Source organism: Neltuma alba, unplaced genomic scaffold, assembly GCF_004799145.2.
Source record: "Neltuma alba isolate B1F8T4 unplaced genomic scaffold, ASM479914v2 tig00012639_pilon, whole genome shotgun sequence".
Taxonomy (NCBI): domain Eukaryota; kingdom Viridiplantae; phylum Streptophyta; class Magnoliopsida; order Fabales; family Fabaceae; genus Neltuma; species Neltuma alba.
In genome coordinates, this window is record NW_021637076.1 from 109172 (window position 1) to 129045 (window position 19874).

At 38.9% G+C, this 19874-nt stretch overlaps 2 protein-coding genes and 1 pseudogene across 2 annotated transcripts; all 3 read right to left on the minus strand.

Annotated features, from left to right (window-relative positions):
- Window positions 1-789: 789 nt before the first annotated feature.
- Window positions 790-4771, minus strand: LOC114729486 (actin cytoskeleton-regulatory complex protein pan1). The gene is made up of 3 exons (XM_028916480.1): window positions 4273-4771; window positions 3419-3697; window positions 790-2315 (listed from the first exon to the last, which is right to left on the minus strand). The coding sequence occupies exons 1-3, from the start codon at window positions 4594-4596 to the stop codon at window positions 1203-1205; spliced, it is 1716 nt and encodes a 571-aa protein (XP_028772313.1). The 5' UTR covers window positions 4597-4771; the 3' UTR covers window positions 790-1202.
- A 1220-nt stretch (window positions 4772-5991) lies between these two features.
- Window positions 5992-9443, minus strand: LOC114729485 (probable galactinol--sucrose galactosyltransferase 5). The gene is made up of 4 exons (XM_028916479.1): window positions 7932-9443; window positions 7305-7482; window positions 6855-7222; window positions 5992-6771 (listed from the first exon to the last, which is right to left on the minus strand). Exons 1-4 carry the CDS (start codon window positions 9159-9161, stop codon window positions 6205-6207), a joined length of 2343 nt encoding a protein of 780 aa, XP_028772312.1. The 5' UTR covers window positions 9162-9443; the 3' UTR covers window positions 5992-6204.
- A 4052-nt stretch (window positions 9444-13495) lies between these two features.
- On the minus strand, window positions 13496-19446 carry LOC114729476 (glycosyltransferase BC10-like; annotated as a pseudogene).
- Window positions 19447-19874: the final 428 nt, after the last annotated feature.

Below are 19874 nucleotides of genomic sequence, written 5' to 3' on the forward strand. Positions count from 1 at the left end.
TACAAATAACTAATTTAAATAATTTTTTAAATATATTTAAATTAATTAATTAGTTTTTATATTAAAGACCAGAACTAGTATTTTTTGTTGAAAAGAAAAAAGAAGCCAAAGCCCAGTAGCTTACAGGTACAACCGGTGACTACTTGCATTGCATGTCAAAGGACAAAGGCTACGTATCCCAAGCACTGCTCAGTAATAAACAAATAAATATTATTACCAAAGACAAATCTAAAAATGTAAATTATCACTAAACCAAAAAAAGTAATAAACAAATAAAAGTAAATATTGTTAAACAGAAATAACCAAAAAAAAATGTAAATTATCACTAAAGACTTTTTTTCACCATCTTTCTATACTCATTTACTATGAATTTAGATTCAAATTAAATTATTTAAAGAGAATACCTCTCAGCTTTTACACCCTTAAACAGCATCATTATCATATTTTTTCACAAACTATTATACCTGACTTGCAAGTCACATTTGTTATAAATAATTAATTAATATCTAACTTTCTTAATTTATCCAACCAAATTTATTAAATAGCTTATAATGAGAATAGTAGAGAATTACATATTAACTGTACGAATTGGATTCCAATCCCCATGTGATGAAGTGAGAACTCGTTCCAGGAGAAGACACTGGTTATCAAATCTCAGTACCAACATTTCTTCCATAATTTACGGCACCGATTTCTTCATCTTCCCCCGCGCAATGCATGAGGAGCATACTAACACTACACACACACACACACACACATATTAATATTAAGAAGGCAAGCCGAAGCTTCAGTGCTACAGAAGGTAGTTACCTACCCAATACAAAACATCACAGGTCACTGGGCCACCTGACCTTGCCCCGAATCAAAGTACCCCATACAGCAATTTGGGATATCCTGTAGGCAGCATACTAACTATATTTAAACGGCATAACTAAAACGGCCCAAGTCGTTTTAAAAAAATCCACTATCACTTATTTGAATATACATAGTGCCAAAAAAAGAGTAACAGATGAGTCTCAGATATGCAAGGCAAAAGACCAGTTTCAAGTCTCCAACAAAACAAATCGAGAAAGAAATAAAAGTCAAAGCATCCAATGTGGCACAATCCAATCATGAAGCAAGCCTCCTTCCTTTCCCCTAAATTTTTACCCAGGAACAAGTGGTGCTTCTATACATGTAGATATACGTCAATTTCCCTCTTGCTACCGACCATACCACCCTCTTGGCTGGATATCACTTTCGTTCATAAGCTTATCCAGCACTACATTGAGGTCAACTGCTTGACCATTCTCTGTTAGCTTTCGAACTGTTGCCCTCACATGGTCTCTAGGGAATCCCATACTTGCCACTTTGTCAACCACATCATCTATGGGGACCCGATTTCCACTTCCACCAGATCCAGAACTGCTACTTGCCGCTGAAGCTGTAGGCAATGCATGGGGCAGCACACGAGCAGTAGGAAGCTGAGGGTAACCACTTCCCCCACTTGGAGGAGCCACAGCTGAAGGAGGCAGCTGTGGTTTTAGCCCTGAAGTGCCACCATACTGAGGCGATCCACCGTAATGATATGGCTCAGCAGGTAGAGATGGTGCACTATACCCAGAAGAAAAACCTGAACCAGATCTACTAGAGAGTGGTTCAAAGGCATGGGATGGCGGTCCATAGAATTGCTGGGCAGGAGGTGGCCCACTGGGTGGTGGCTGGGATGGTGGTTGGCGGACATTGGGTGGATAATTCTGAGGAGGAATATAAGACGCATCCTCCACATGGTGACCCATTGAAGATGGGAGTTGCGGCGGGGGACTGACAGGAGAAGGTGATGGCTGCTGTTGAGGTGGATGAGGTACAGGCTGAGGGTACTGAGGTTGAGGGTTTTGTTGATATTGCTGTTGTGGAGGTGCCCCAGGAGGAGGAAGGGGCTGTTGAGATAAAGGCAATTGGTATTGCTGATTTGGGGTCTCGTGAGATTGAGGTGGTGGTTGGAAGTAAGGTTCTCGCTGAGGAACAGAAGGAATTTGGGCCTGAGGAAATTGATTAGGAAGTTGAACTGGAGGTGGCACACCCTGTTGGGACAGAGGTTGAGGAGGAGCATTAGGGTGAGGGACCGCAGCAACTGATTGTGGAAGATTAACAGGGGAAGGAAGCTGTTGTTGCAATTGCTGAGAAGCCGATGCAGTTTGCTGTACAGGATCTGTAGTTACACTAGCCTGAGTTTCTGAATGTTGGTCCACCTTGGACACTTGTAGCTTTGCCAGCTGCAGTTGAGCTCCCATCACATCTTGCTTATCCTTTAAAACTTGTACACCCATTTGCACCTGTACATTTTGTAAAACTTTTCGTCAAACAAGGTAATGAAAAAGGAAAGTAACCCGGTAGTTACTTTACAAGTTTTTTCCCATGAACTTATATGCATTAGAAACGGGAGGAAGAACAAATTGAGGATAAGAAATTCTAAAATCAGAAAATAAACACAGCGAACAGAACAATGAGACAAAGGCCCAGGAAGATGACTACATAAAAGAGTTGCCCAATCTCTTTGCATATCAGAAATGCAGATTCCCTTGAAGAAAGCCATGAGCCTAGCTCAAAGCAAAGTCATTCTCATGGCTGAAACTTAGAATTTCTCAGGGAGGAATTAGAGGGAGGAAAAAAGAAGAAGAAGAAGATAAGAGAACCAACCCGTGGCCAGAAATAAATTATCAAACATGAGCGAAATCAAAGAATACAATTACAATCCGGAAAGAAATCACCCACCATCCGTTTGTCAGCCAGAATACTATATACTAAGATCAAGAAAAAAAAGTCAGGGGACAGGCAAAATTCATATTTGCATAGTTGCTAAGCTTCTCGTACAACAACATACCATTACTTGCTTAGGCAAAAATACATTGAGGGGGTGTTTGGGCACCATAAAAACTGCTTCTTAGAAGCACTTTTCTGCAAATCGAAATAAACTCCTCCACATATTTACTTCGTATACCGTAAAAGCACTTTTAAAATCATAGTTTTGATTCCGTCCAAACACCCCCTGAATCAGAAAGGGCAATAGAAAATTTTTGGATTTTTTTATTCAACAAGAAAGTTGTTCGGGAAAATTTAGAGGCCCAGGAAAAAAAATTATTCAGGACGAGGATGATATTATATAATTATACCCAAATTACAATTACTTTCCAGTGCTGATTTAGGTTGGGAAAAAATGCTAGTCAATACCTATTAAGCAGTTGAACCAGGAAATATTTTGAGAGATCATGGTAGTCAAAATTGTTAACATCCATAATTCTTACTAGCGTAATTTTTCCAGAACTCGCAAATATCATGTCCTTTCCATCCACCATAGGCATTCATTATCATCAAATGCCGCTAAATCAAAGCTATAACTAAGAAGAGTGAAAGGGAATAATATGATTACAAAAAATACCTCTCTAAGGATATTCTCGAGCTGTCTCATTTTCCCATCAGTGCTACCATGGTTGTTTCCAACAGACACCTTCAACTCATCCACAGAATCTTCAAGATGGTTGGTTCTGCTTTCTAGTTGTGTTAATCTTGCACCGATGCCTTCCAGCACATGAAGCAAATTCTCCATATGCTTCTTCATGGTTTGATCTATCTCAGACAGTATTGCAGCATCAAAGGCATTTTGATCCTTTTCCACTGTGACTTTTGCAGGTTCAAGAGAGTCCAGAGAATTATAATTCTGCACAACGGAAGGAAAACAGCTTAACATTAAGAGAAGACATTAAATCACGATCATAAAAACATATAATCAACATATTATCCAAGTACACGAAACCCTGGAACGCTAAGAAAAAATTTTTGGCAATACAAAATGCGTGCAATAGAACTAGATAGGCACAAAGCAAATTCATGCTCAATAAGTGGCCCGCATATGAAACCTATTTCAAGATCAAAATTAAAAAAGTAGCACGAAGCCATCAACAATTCGATCCAGACGTTAACTCTTATTTTAAGAAGTTAGTAAAAACACCAACATGAAAGTAACCACATTCAGTTCAGAGTATCAGCTATCAGAGACAAGCACCCAAAACAAATTACCAAACGATGCAAGCCTTTATTCATAGACATTATAGTCTAAAAGCCAACCGCAGAAGCCCAAACATCAGAATTTAGCAACAGTCTTGAAAACATATACAAAAGTTCTCATCTAAAGGGATCCCTATCAGCAAATACGCGAAAGATTGAAAGACTTAAGGACAAAAGACCTGAAATAAAGAATATGAGTAAATTAGGGCAGGAGAAGGGGGTTCTTACTCTAAGGATTGGGGTGGAAAAGTTAGACTTGGAGTCAGAATTCCAAGACCTCGAAATCCCTCCCATATTAGGGCTGGAATCGTGATTGGAAGACTGGGTCGAAGCTCCGAGTGGGCGAATCGGCTGGAAATCGTAACTGGGAATGATACCCTCCTTAATCCCATTACCACCGATTTGGTGGTGGCTGCCACGGCGAGCTTCACCTTCTGCGTCTGCCTTTTCTTCCTCCTTAGGACGGCTCATCAGGTCGATGAAATCCTTGCTCGAAGACGATCCTTGGGTTAGATCCATAATCTGCTTATCCATGAACGGTGTCGTATTCATGGATTCCCAGACCGCTCTTCACACGCAAAACCAGTAAAACAGAGATGCTAGGCTATTTAATTTTGAAATTTTCTGGGCTTTTCTTCGGGGAGAAGCTAGTGTTGCTGTTCGTGTGAAATAACCGGAAGAACCCGACAACCACGGCTCAGTGATGATGCCGACGTGAGGGAACCAAACCTTCAATGTACTCTTTCAGGCCAGAACAATAGTTCCGCGGACTCGCCCAAGGGTTTTTCCCTTCTGTTTTTTTTTTTTTTCCAAAGGCTCGCAAGGCTTTTTCGCTTCGTTTGCTCTGTTATTTAATTATTTACGAAATTACGAAATATTTAACAAAGGTAATTATCAACAACAAAAAAGCTGGATGAATTTAAAAAGCATGTCTAATATACAATCATCTTATCATTTTTTCGAGTAAAAATGTAGGTAATCATCTTTGTTGATTCCCCTAGTCAAAAAAAATATTATTATTGATTTTAAATTTTATTATTTGGATTTTTTTACTTACACAATTAACCCCCTCCCCTGCAGAAAAGGAGGCTCACACACCCATGCATTTTAGTTCTTGTGAGTATAGAACCCACAACAGAGGAGGTGTGAAGTGTCATTGAACTAAGAAGTCCTTCACTTAATGAATCAAATTTTAAGACACTTTCTACCTGATTTATCTTGATTTAATTTTAAATCAATTTTAGCGTGAATTTAATGTTTTTGTAAAATTAAATGTGTATTGAGTAAGATAACAGAAATTGACCTCATTAGTTTAAGTTTAACCATCAGGAGTTGGGTTTGGAAAGGAAAAATACATAGAAAGAAAATGGATTAGATAGATAACTGTACATTTTTTGGGTCAGAGATAACTGTAATTTTTCCCCCCCTAAAATATAGGCATCTTCTTATTCAAAAAAAAAAATGCAAGAGCACCTTTCTTAGATAACTGTAATTTGACGGAAGAGACTTTGGTCCTTGAGTGGCACTAATGGAATTTTTGTCGCGGCTGTCTGTTTATGGTAAGCCCAACAACTTAATGGGCCCAGAAAGAGCCCACTAACCTGGCTCTATGGGTTAAGGGCCGACCATTAGCAGCCCATATGCGTGTGTATGTGTTGTATTTTCCATTTCTTTTCTTTCGAAGACACCTAGCAGGATTGGGTGCCGCAGGGTTTGGTTTTTCGGAACGTAGCCTAATATTAAAAAGTCGAATTCTTATTCGAGAGCAGTTTATTTTCCAAATGTCTTGAGAATATGCCTAAATTGCACAGGTGCATGTCTTGCTAAACCAATGAAATAACAACGATGACCATTGCTGCAATATAAGGTGCAGGAACCATAACATTACTGGATCGAATACGAGGCTGATTGAAGAGATATTCATAGCTTCGAACTCCAAGTCTGCCATTTCGGTTAAACAAATCTATAAGATTTCGGGCCAAATAGTAAATAACACCACGAATTACAAACAATATTCAAATCACTTGTTCACGAGATATAAAAGAACACCACTTTAGGCAAGGGATAAAAAAGGCCCCCCTAATCAAAATCATTGTCTATTAACAATCATGATTGAAAACAAAATAATAATAATAATCAGTATTTCTTGACACCCCATATTCAGAATGTGTACTGAACCAGGGAGAGTCCGGAAGAACCAGGCCATGGTACTTGAATTACGACCATGCCCTCTTCATATTGAAACTCAACTTCTTTCCCATCAATCCTGCAAGCTTTTGGCCTCTCTGAAGCAAAAACCCTCATCTCTCCACTACCTTTCACTCCCACTTCAGCCACGCTCTGGTCTTCATTAAAAGCCAGCGACTGAATAGCCCCTCCGCTGTTCAGCATGTTCACCAAACCAATCGGAGCAAAATGGACAGATTTCCCGGACAAGACGGTCACCGGAGAGACAGTAATGAGCTCGAAATTGAAGGGCTCCAAGGAAATTTCAACAGCATCGGATGGTTTTGACAAGATGACCTTCTTGGTCTGATGGAAATACATGGCAAAAACCTGCACTCCTTCGATGGAAATGCCGAGGTTGTCGCCATTCTTCCACTCTATATCCTGAGGCTTTGTTTTGGTTGACACCAAATGCGAACATTCAGCAGCACATTTGGTGGTTCTGGTTTCAGGAAACCACCCTCCTCCCTGGCAGTTAAAAACCCCGATCACCCCAGTGAACTGTTTCAGCAAGAGAACCGTGAGATTCTAGAAGGGACATGTTTTGGTTAGATTAACAAGAGCAACATGGGAGTGAGACAGACCTTATTGAGGTTCCATATCTTGAGCATGGTTTTGCCATCATGGAGGGGATCGGAGAAGAGACAGTCTCGAGTGGGAAGGGCGTAGTGCTGGCACCTGAGGATGGAGCCATCAGGGAGGACGAGGGTCTTGAGGAGGTCGAAGTTGTGCTTGCCGACGGAGTCGCTGACGTAGATGGGTCCGCCGGAGATGGCTCGAGAGGCGGCGTGGAAGGCGGCGCAGGGGTGAGTGGACTGAAACATGTCCCAGTCCGGGTGGATGAAGTTGCCCATCCACAAGCTGTTGTAAGCACAGTGCACCATATGGCATCCTTGCAGCCAAAACGTACCGTTTGGATCACCGTAAGGGTCAGTGCACCAGAAATCATCCCCTGCTCCACACAAATCAACCATGACATACCGATTATAACAATTCAAAATGAATTAAAAGTGTGAGGTGGGAAAGGGACGTACCGACACGACCGAGAGATATGGCTTCAGTTCCAAGTAACATGAAATCGTTACAATGCTCCATGCTGGCAATCACACCGTTGCCGCCGAAATGTTTTCTCACTGAAGCTGTGAGCGCCTTGTAGTATGCTTTCGCCAAATCAACACGTCCACCGTATTTCTCACACACCAGCTCCAACAACTGTTTTCCATATTCAATAGAATCAATGTCCCGTTTATTTTAAAAAAAGGGGGAAAAAAACACATCAATGAGATTTCGTGCCGACCAAAAAGGGTCAAAGTAAAAGTAAAACCAAAACCAAGGGATTTAAGAGAAAGAAAGGAAAAAAAAAAAGTAATTGAAGTTAAAATGAACTAGAACTAGAATTCTCTGGCATCGTATTGTGAGCTATACATTCAAAAGCAGACACATGCACGGAGATGAGATGAGAGATGGACCTACAGCTTGCCGCTTCAATTTTAAGCCTCAAGAAAGCTTTAAGATTTGACACGTAGGGGCACACAATTACTTAAAAGTGACACCTCTCCACCTCACAAGAGCGGTCGATTTTTTTTGGGCCATTAGAATGGTAGGTTTAGAATTAAACAATAAGTTGACAAATGAAAATGGAATTGTAATTAGTAACTTACATGGATGACATCGACCTTCACCCCATCTATCCCGGAGGCCTCCAAGTGGGAGTGAAGCCCTTCGTACATCTGATCGACCATATGCGGGGGGACCAGGCCCACACCATTATTCACGATCTTGTCGACGGCCAAATCCTCCATCGTCGTCTCGAGTCCCGGCGACAATTTGGGCTTCTCCACCACACATTCCGGCAGCCCTGGGACGTTGGGCCTGAGCCCACCCCAATACCCACAAAGCGCGTGCCAGACGTAAACATAATCAACGGTCTTAAACTCCTCTTTCAAATCCTTCACGAACGCACCCAAACCTTTCTCCCCTGAACAACCTGACCTCTTGGGACTCACGTATTCTCTGAACTTGTAATTCTCTTCGTACTTGATGAGCCTGCATGGCATTTGCTCGCCGGCGACGGTGTGGTTCATGCCTTCTTTGGCTATCGGGTCCCGGTCGTGACAGATGGACTGCCATCCATCGTCGATGAGGACGAGTCCCGGAGGACACCCGCCGTCGACGAGACCCTTAACGCCGTCCCATATGCCCTGCGGGTGCACCGTAAGGTAGAATGCGTCCCATGTGCACCACCCAAACTTGTCGACGATGCCAGGAGGGTTTTTTTCCTCCAGGAGATTGAACGTGCCGAGATGGGCTCTCACGACCTTCATCGCCTCCTTCATTAAACTGAACGGGTCTTCGCCGGCATGTAGGTAAACGACGCTGCGGTATGAGTCACCGGATACTTGAGAGGACCCGCTCTCGACGCAGACGTCGATGTTGTCGTCTTCACCCGGTTGGATTGAAGCCCGGAACGGACCCTCTATGATGGGGAGTATGAGGACGTATGGCCGACCCGAGTCCGACTTGTCGAGCATGATCATCTGGGTCTCGGTCTCAAGGTCTCGCCCGTTGGAGCCGATCCAGTGGGTGGTCCACCAGACTTTGAACCTGAAAATACTCATGAACCTTATGTTCTTGAGTTTTCCTATGGGGACCACATGGCGGCTGCTCGCGTTAGCAGCGTCGAAGCCGATGAAGCAGCCGGAGGTGGAGAGGGATGGGGTGGTGGATGTGTAGGAACAGGGAATGGCCGTGATGTTTTCAGGCACGTCGGAGAGAACAACGTGGTCTTTGACCAGTAGGTTTGACCCGTGTATGCGAAACGGTGAAGGGTTGAAGCCATCAACGTACTTGGTAAAATTGGAGGAGGATTTGCTCAAACTTGGAGGAGCCATTATAGTACTGTAACGATGTCAGAAAACAGAGGACTTCTGAGATATATAGAATGAACAACGCAGGGTTTGGTTATTTTGGAGGGTTTAGTTAAATATACAGATGAAGAAAGAAGACAGAAGGATTGAGTAGAGACTGAAAGCTGAAATCAATTAGTGGGATGTTTTTGGAGGAGAGAATCAGAGAAGATGAGTGATTATATATACAAATCAGAGATTTTGAGAAGATTGGTATGAGAGTGATTGTTGGATGGTGAAGTGAATCAAAAGTTGCCTGTTTTGTGATGCTGCTTCAAGAGGTTGAGTGGGGTAGTATTTATAGAGGGAGGCCACACAGTTACCACTGGGAAGCCGAGGCGAAGGAGTGTGGTTTGAAAATGTCGTTTCCTATTTTATATTACTTTTTATTATAAAAAAATCATGTCTGGTCTCTTCTTACTTTGCTATGAAAATGTGAAATTCCTTGAAAAATGTCAATATCTCTATTATCCGGTCGGGGAAGGCAAGGTGATATTATATTGAAGTCTTTCGAAGTGGGCCCGTCAGAATAAGTCGTCGGTAAACCGGGTGTGTTTGGTAATTGGCACGCAGTAAACAACCTTGACGCGGGGGGCTAAGGGATGATCATAACGGGTCCCTTAAAAAAAAAAATCAATAAATTTTACTCTAAAATTTATTATTACTTATTTGAGACTTTTTAGTAATTATATTTTTTATTTAAGCCTTCATAACAATTCTCCCTTAAAACTTGAATCCTAAACTACCCTTATTATGTCATATAAATCAATATCAATAAGCATCCATCTCACCATTTTATCACTGCTCCACCTGATAATTTCATAACTAATGAGAAAGTGACATGAGAAAATATAGATGACCATACATTTCTCTCCATATCCTTCAGGACGCAGCATATGATGTGCTGGTAATTTAAAGACCCGTTTATTTTTCAAACCGATGCGCACTAAGAAGGCATAATTTAAAGATTCTCCAATTATATTTAAACCAATCAAAATTGAATTAGATTGATTGGCTTTGTTCAGAAATAATTAGATTCACCGTGAGATTGTTTTCGCATCGTAATAAACAGAAAAAAAATAAAGTGACTATATCGATAAAAGTGACCAGATCGAATAAAATCAAATTAGGGAGATCCTGTTTCATATAAATGAATTGATTACTACTAATTGAGAAGTTTTCCTTTTATTTGTTGGTGGAATCAGGCTTGAGAGCTGAGACGAAAGGTACTCTTCGAATTTTTATTTTTTATTTTTTTCACTCACAAAACTCAATTTTAAATCTTTAAGGGGCTAGTAATTGCAATGTTTTATCATTTACGTCTAAATAATTTCTAGAGTCATCTGTATGCTTTTACTTGTAAAATACGCTCCTTAAAAAGCGACGGAGTACATCTTAATTTTTATGTCTCCCAACCCGACCCGTTACACGCTTCTCTTGTGGGCCCCCAATTGAGATTTTTCTGTGGTCATTAAAAAAAAGGAGTGGGCTCAGTGGGGCCCTCTTTTTACGGTTCCCATTGAGAACAGCCTCTATTCAACGCGGGCCCCTTTCTAGACTACTTTTTCCTTTTCTCTTTTTTCCCACACCATAAAAGATTTTTCTGGTAGCTGTTCAGCGTCCTAAATTTCGGGGGATGAATGCACCGACAACTACTACGGGTGATGCTGTGGCCCACTGTTCACCGACCCTTCATATCCGGCGTTGTCACTGTTGTACCCGAGGTCCCTGACACGTGGAGACATATTAGTATAATACGTGTACCGAAGCAATGAACGTGGAGGGGCCAAACATGATTACTGAGGTTTTATCGAAGATTACGATTTTTTTTTTCACTATACTGCGCCCCAGACCCCCCAGTTTCTATGATCTTTCTTTTTTTGCCAACGAATTTATGTGATCACCGAAATATATATTAAGCACTACCTTCAGTATTTAATATAACAATTTGTTTGATTTTTATGTTAATTTTAAATATAAGATTATAATTTATTTTATTTCTTATGTTTATCTATTTGTCCTAAAATAATCCTTATAATAATGATAATTTTAACCAATACATAAGAATGTTTTTAAAAAATATTTATTTATTTTAATTAATTAATTTTGTATCTACTCAAATTAATCAATTAGTTCTTGTATTAAGTATCAGAGGTAGTATTATTCTGTTTTGATAAAATATGGCCATAATGAAAAAGTACGAAATGAAAATTAGCACAAGTAAAATCAATATCTTGACTCGTGCTGGGTGAGCTTGAGTCTCCCAGATGTTGTTTTTCTTTTTTTTCACCAGCACTCTCAAATGTTGTTTGAACTAATATATATAAATAATATATGTGCCCGCTCATCTGAACATGGAAACTTATTACATGGCAATATGATGTTTGAAGATCACGGCTACTAGCATTGTGAACTGACACTTTATATTCCTGGCAGAAGCAAACAAGATGTATATTACTAGCACTGTTTTTTTAATATTAGACATTGTCTGATTTTTATTTTAATTCTAAATATAAAATTTAGATCTATTTCGTTTTTTATATTTAATTTTTTTAAAGATAATTCTTCTAATAAAGTTAGTTCGGCCAATCAATTTGACTAACAAGTATATATTATAAAAAATAATACCTATTTATTACAAATAACTAATTTAACTTATTTTTTTAATCTATTCAACTTAATAAACTAACTTTTATATTCAAGATCAGAAGTAATATTTTATCACCTTGCATGTTTGATCACGCACTAGTACACATGCATTCCACTTCCACTTATTATATATATATATATATAGATAGATAGATAGAGAAAGAGAGAGAGAAGGTAAACAATCTGTCTGTCTAATTTTCAAATGTGTAGGGGCCGACCTATTCAGGACAAACATTAATTAAGTGATTTATCGCAGATTTATAAGAAACCTGCTGGTCTTAATTTTTCACCCTTCGGCTGATCTATATTTTTTATTTCAGAGGCTTATCTGTAGTGAAAGCTCGTGGTATATAACCAAAATTTGAAGGGCTTTAATTTTTAATTAATGAGTGAAATACATACATACTACCACCGGTCCTATAAAACGTTATTTATAATCTATAAATAAGATTTTATAATTAGAAATAGAGTTAATATATTTTTATCTTCATTAGGATGATAGCATGAGCAGCAGCTAAAGAGCCCAGAAAGGTGAGTGGGATTCGGGGAACTGAGAACGGTTAGGAGCAGTAAGTTAGTTGGAAACAGTTAGGAAGAGTCAAAGTCAAAGAAGAAACGAGGGGGGAGCACGTGGCAAGGCAAAGCGAGAGAGAAGGGAAAAGAAGTAAAGATGGGGGAGATATTATTAATTAACACTCATAACTAATAAAATTAAAAAATAATAAAGGAAATGGTCGGTGCCTAGGTGGGTAAAGCGCGGAGCGGATAAGGGGCGATAGATGGATGGGTGCAACTGTCAACCGAAGGGCAGTGTTGGTGTTAGCAATATTATAGTAGTAGTATCCTTGCCTGAGATCAAGGGGCGTTAACGCGTAAACACCGTTGTTAATTTTTAATTAACCCTTGCTTGGAAGCTTCCACTACTTGCGGGGTGGACCAATACTACGCCACACTTGTATCACTGGGATAGGGTCTTCAAATTCTCCTTCCTTTACATTTGACTCAAATATCCTCTTATTTCATTCGTGGAAGAAGCTGTGTCGGCTGGGCATGGTTTGGAATTGTTTAAATGCATTTGAAACTTGTACAAAATAGAAAATGAGCAAACATGGTTGCTGACGACTTTTTTTTTTTTTCTCAGGGCCACAATGGTCAATGGATAAAGATTTGTTAATGTTATATGTTACTAGCCTTAGATGTGACGATCAAGCCAAAAAAAAAAGAAGGAAGAAGAAGAAGTTAGATGTGGCGACAAAGTAATAACTGACAGGCAGCAGATTTCCTTTACTATTCTTTCCTCCAGAGCAGAAGATTGTTAAATACGAACTCCATTCCTAATTATAAGACTTTAATTATAGACTACAAATAAAATTTTATAATTAAGACCGAAGATAATAAAAATAGAAAAGAGTGAGAGACGAAAAATCATGACAGTATTCTGCAATAGAACGATTATTAAAATTTATACTTACACTTGTTTAACATTCAAATCCTGTTGAAATTAATGGGTAAAAATTTGGGGAAAAAATTGCTTGGATCCCTGAGAGAAATAACACAAGTAAGAATCATACGATTTTCTATAAATTTTATATCATGTATTGAATGCTGATGACTCTGTGTACATAATATGTTGAACTGGAATCAGACTCGAGCTTTTGTTCCACTACAAATTTAGTCTAAAACTCACCTCAGACTAAAGCTGAGGAACGAACACCTCCAATTTTATTTCATTCTCTCTGTGAGTTTGGTATCGAAATATTGTACACATATACACCGCATGAACTCTTTTATAGCTTTCTAAATCTAAATCTCAATGTACAAACCAACATACTCGTCAATAATATTCATCTAGTCTTAATATTAAATTTCCTTTTTCTGAGCTTGTATATTCAGCCTCTCAATGGGCATTATCACGAGCATTTTGCTGTCATTTAACCGCTAACTCCAAGTACAGACTGCGAACAAAGCAGCAGGAAACAATGAGCAAGTTGCACTTGTTAATACTTAATGATAAAAACAATAAAAGTCAGCCAAGTCCAGCTACTCCGCAAACTATATTAAGTCTATATCTGAAAGCCCATTGTATCCTTTTTTATGAATTTGGAGTTTATCTTGGCTTCAACTGGGGTTCAAACTCGGAACTCTCAACTTTGGAGTAGGACGGTTCTAGTGTAAACGAGCCGAAGCTTGTTGTATCACTTTTACCATGATAAACAAACTCACCATGTTAAGAAGCCGTCGAGCTGCAGGTCGAGTAAATTTTCTCGCAAAAAGGAAGCATGTGGATGGTTTACCCTTGCTGCTGCACCATTCTCTCCGGTATTCAGTCTCGTAATAAATATTATCTATTTCCTGAAACGTTGTCAAGTTTTTAAATATGTGATTCAACCAGCGTAGAATTAATGTGCTATGTATGCTTATGAAGATTGCCAGATCAATCAGTCGTGTGAGCTTTATCACATCTTTATCACTTGCATATATGAACTTATTATGGCTTACGCATGCTATACTGATTACTCGAGATGCTGGGTTCATTAGTTGGTAAATACTCATCATAAATTAAGAGAGTTTCATCTTTATCAGGGCAATGATCAGATATGGGGGAATGTTCTGTAAGTTATGCTAATTCGTATAAATCATAATTTCACTTATTCTTTCTGAAGGTCATGTACATGTTGAGATGTACCAGGTGATTCACCAAGTTCTGCGACTTCATTTTTAGACTCCTGAGGGTTGAGCGCTATCTTCATGTGTTTCACCCCAATTCAATTTCTTTTTAACAAAAACCACTATAAAAGATGAAGAGCACAAGTTTAAAGTCACTAACTACTACATATATATTCCTACATCTATATGCATCTCTGAGAGGAGGGCAAGAGGAGTGGCTTAATTATGGGAGCACAGTTGCTTCAACAGAAATAATGTTAGCAGTAGCAGCAAAGGTCGCACCTTTATAAACTTTATAAGCATTGGAGTAGCATCTGAGAGCTTGTATGTCACAGGATGCCATCCTCGACGTTCACGATCTTTGGAGGAGGAGAGATCCCAGGAGGTATGCGTCACTGATCTCCGTGTGATTTCTCCTTCAAGGCCTTTTAACTAGATTTCAGAAGGCAAGCACCAAAAATGTTGAGCAAAACTGATAATTGAAATTATCAGGATCAACACCATCACAATAGTTGGTACAAATTCATTGCATAAAGTTTCTGCTGCTGTCTATTTTAACATGATGCCTTGGGGCAACTTTTGTTTAACTTCTCTTCATAATCGAAATATCAAATAGCAATGGAAAACATTTTTCACAGCAAAGTTGTTTATGTCTAACGATGCTAACATAGAGTAGAGTCGGAAAGAAATTATGGACTTAGTTTTCAGTCCTCATGACCTAACTTTGTGGCGTAGTAAATTACGTTAAAAGGGAACCAAACACTAAATGGGTTGAGCAGTATACTAAGTCAAAACCCACCAGCAGGTAAGGAATGCAGACCTGGGACATAATTACTTTTACATACCACTGCTTCTGACAAACCCAAAAGCAACTATTTTGATTAGTCATCATCAGTCACTATTCCAAGTAACTGGATAAGCAGCCTTTTTGTGAGTATAGGGATTATCACAGGTAGCTGGGAAAAGTAAGGGCCAAAGTAACGCTGCATCTACCTCTTTACTTGCAATTTATATACACTGATCCATATGTAAAAGTTTTTGACATAGATGAGATTCACCATTTATTCCTTAGAATAAAAAAAACTACATTCTAGCATGCCGAAAAAATTAGGATTTATCCTGAAATAAAAAAGGGCCTTGTCATCTTATATTAATTCCCAGAAAAAAATGAAAACTTCAAGCGTAACTGTCCAGCAACACTTCCCTTCGTTACTATCTATTCAGTTAGCAGGTTAACCACCTCTAGTCTTTCACACACAGGAAAAGCAGGAATCTTACAGCCAGTAAGGTCTGAACATAGTGTTCATCTGGTATGCAGTTATGCTCCTTAGATGTATCAGCAGGCTGCATGAAACAATAAACTGAATCAGTACTCATCTTTCCTACCATTTGCAATAACCAAAATGACAGCATCAGCTCGAAATAAAATTATTTAATAACGCCATGATTTATTTGTGAAAAGGTCAAAAAAAGGAGATGAAGTGCAGTTAAAAAGCTCGATTGGAACCAGTATGGTTAGAAAAAAAGAATCCTCATCAGTTTTACATGCATAGATAGCACTCACAATGGGATGATCCCTCCAAAATTCTGGTAGTGGTTTTTTCTGCATAATTAAATCCACATGTCAGAGAAACGGAGATATAAACTTATAAAGAAAAGAGGTTGTCCGAAGCAAGAGACAAAAAAAGAAAAAACCCTCTATACTATTCAATATGAATAAATTTTGGCATATCTTTCAAGGTCATAAGTCATAGCCTTTATAAATTTAAAAGAATAGGAAAATTTAGAATCATACAGACAAGAAAAAATTTATTGAGTAGCAATCCCACTTGTAAAAATAGGGGCCTGGAATAAATGCAGTCCCCAATTACCTTGCAATACCGCTGAAACATAGGAAAGACAGTTTCATCATTTACTACAACCTCAGCATGCTTTCTGGTTAGAACAGCCCACTGGAGGAGGACAAATAGACAGGATTAAGATGATGGTCTTTGGCCGTGGATCATAAAATATCTCATGAATTTTGCTTTCAAGTTTCAGAAGGACTTAAGAGTGACTTGAGCCTTTACCTGGGATCCTTTCCTCCAGTTGTGAACAGGAATAACAGAAGCCATTTTTGGATTGTAACGACCTTCTTTCGTGTCAGCAAAGCTACTCTCACATTTGGTAGCCAAAATCATAACAATTCGATCATCAACAAATGAACTAAATTATATAAATGATTAATAACAAGTAATTCAGATAATTGATGATACCATAATAAGTGATCCTATTATTTTATTTTTGTCTTTTTGAAGGCTTAAAGCTCTTCAAAATTCATTACTGCGAAATTTTAGATGAGTCCTATGTGTTGTATCTAATTGAGTGGTTTGTTTCCTACTATTCACTAAAACACTATGCATCCCAGGCAAGGAGGTCATTGACCCCATGTCAAGGCTCCATGGTAAATAATGAACCCCATGGCGTTCCCAGCCATGCGACACATATTGGTCTAGTTTTAGCATGCTATGATGTGTCTGTCAGCATCATTTTAGTCAGGAGGTATGAGAGGATCTAAAAAGGGAAGTAAAGATAGAGTTTCGATGCCACCTCCATTCCACAGGCTATTCATCATCAACGAATTCAACTTATACTCAATCATTGGATATAGTCTATTTTTCTTCCCAGTCTGGTCATGAGGCTGCTGACTTTCTAAACCTAACAAAGTCAATATTTAAGTAGAAATTTACCTTTTCCAGTTAACCTGACCTTAAATAGTTTTTCATATGACCATTATAGCTTAGTAGAACTAGGGTTACACATCTCACAACTTAAGGTCTCAATATAATAGGTGATAAAACAGAGAGGGGGAAAGAGATGACAGAGCTAATGCTCGGAAAAGTCAAGACAATGCTCACCTGTCAACAAAACTAGTTGATGTCGACATGATGTAGTCATATATGTAGCTGAAGTTGTACAAAGGTATACAGCTGAAAAGAGATTAAGCAACTGAAATACAGTAAGGTTCCCAGATCATACAGAATCTAGTGATATCAATGTCATTTCTGGCATCAAATAAACAGAAAATAACCATAAGACAAATAGAAGGAAATCATGAATTGACAGTATATGCAAGGAACAAGCAATCAGAGTAGAGTCCGGCAAAGCATCTGCAAAAAGATTCAAGTTAATAGCTGTAAATCCTCACCTATCTGAGAGAAATACAAAACGGTCATTTAAAGGATCAGTAAGTGCATTTCTGAGCAAAATGCGTTCTGCTTCTATCATGGTTGCTTCTCCCCAATCTACCTGGACATAGATAACATGCACTGAGTATCAAGAGACCAGCAGACATGACAGGGTGGAATTACAGCTTTATATCACAATTAATTTCTGAAAAATTTGGGCCAACATGATAAAATTGAACAAGTCAAAGTTCAGTCAGAGAAGAAAAGGTGAACTATCAACTAATGAGAAAACGTTGTAAGACTTTTTTTCCCCCAGGAAGAGGGGTACGAAAATCGAATGCAGTGAAGCTGGAAGCATTAATGAGCACATAAAGTCATGTGTAGCAACTAAATCAATGTGAATAAAGCGTAAAGCCCTAGTAAGACATGAAAAATGTATGCAAAAACAAATTCTGTTAACTTCCAGTGAAAGAAACCTGTATACTGTCATTAACTTGACGATCCAAAAAATAAACTGATTTAGTTGTTACTCTGTTGAGTAGAAACCCAGGCCTTGAGTGGACAAAAATCGAAAATTTGCCGTCTCCTCCCTGATAAAACAGCACAAATAATTTTTTAAGCATGGCACCTCAATAGGTAAACTAGAAGAATTCTATACGATTACAAATTATTAACTAATATTTGTATTGCTCGTAACTTTTCAACGCACATACGGTAAGTTTCTACAACTTTACATTGGGAACAACTGTGAATGATCATATATTTTTCAATTTGGCAATGGAGGGAGAAGAGAAAGATCAAAAGAGACGCAACAGTCAATTTAGCCAGAACCACCAAAGCGTGTGTGCAAACTGCACCAGATGAATTTAGTTCCAGAAGATGAGGCAATTCACATCATTTCCGTGAAAAGTAGTTACGACAACTGAGATAAACAATTGACCTTGCTTAGGTTAATGTTCCGAGAAGAGATTCGATGTAGCAATGTAGATTGAGCTATTTTATCAGATTTTATTTTTGAGGACTCCAGTAGATCCACGTTTCTTGAGAAAGATGCACATGCATATCTTTAAACTCTCTCAAGGAAAAGAAAAAAAGGAAAAGTATGTGAACTAGAAATATCACTGGTGCTTTTCCCAACACTCAAAATGGAATGCGGAAAGCTCGTGAAACGTTCTTCGCAAGAAAAAAGCACTATGAATACATCTGCATTTAAGCCCTATGTAAGAATACTGCTTCAGAACTGTTGTGTGTTCGCAACATATTTAAGCATAAAGTCCCCAGATACTAGCGCAATGTTAAAAATTTGAAACCGTTGTCCCGTCTAAAAGCGATTGCCCGCGCATTAATTGATATTTGCTAAAGATTTACTCGAATCCATAAAATCTTGAGACATACGAAAGTAGTTAAAAGCGTTAGATATTCCAAAAAAGGAAAAAGAGCTAAATAGCTAATTAATCACCCTGCTTTATCTCCCTACAGATCACACACACAAAAGACAAATTAGTTGAATAACATACCCGAAAAAATGCATCCCAAACCATCTCTAAAGGAAGCCGGTTCCGTGCTATGAAGAGAAACGCAATCTTCGGCCTATCAACGAATCGGTGTTGCAAGGAAGTCAGCCCCGTAATTCGAGAGTACTGCGTCTGCATAAAAACAAGCTTACGAAGCAAATTCCTAGTAGTAACAGAACGAAGAGCTTCCTCTTCCATTTGGGTTGAGATTTCTGCTGAGAACCTTCCGCTTCATCTTGTTCAACCCTTTCAGTCCTACTTGCTCTCCCATTTCTAACCAATTCAGTAGTAGTTGTTCAGTCACCGTAAGAAATGAAATATTTGACTTCACTTGAATCTCGTGAGAATCAAATACGGACCCAGATCCATGGGATCCAAAAATAAAAAACAACTTAGTTCACTCTAAAGACTTGAGAACTCCCCTCACCACTTGAACAAATTCCCGGGAAAATTTACCGCCCAAATAGCCATCCAAAACCCCCGATGAAAAAGCAGGCTGCCTGTGAGGATGCTGGGATGCGATGCTAGGAACAATATGTTTCAAGATTCTCGTGAATTGTCAGAGTATGTGAAGGAATGTGACTCAGCGAAATAAAGAAGTGAAGAAGCGAGACTCTAGAACATTAGAAAATGGAGAGGAAGAGAGAGAAAGAGTGCGCTTGATTCATCAGCAGAGTGCAGCGTGGAAGCTTTAGTTTCAA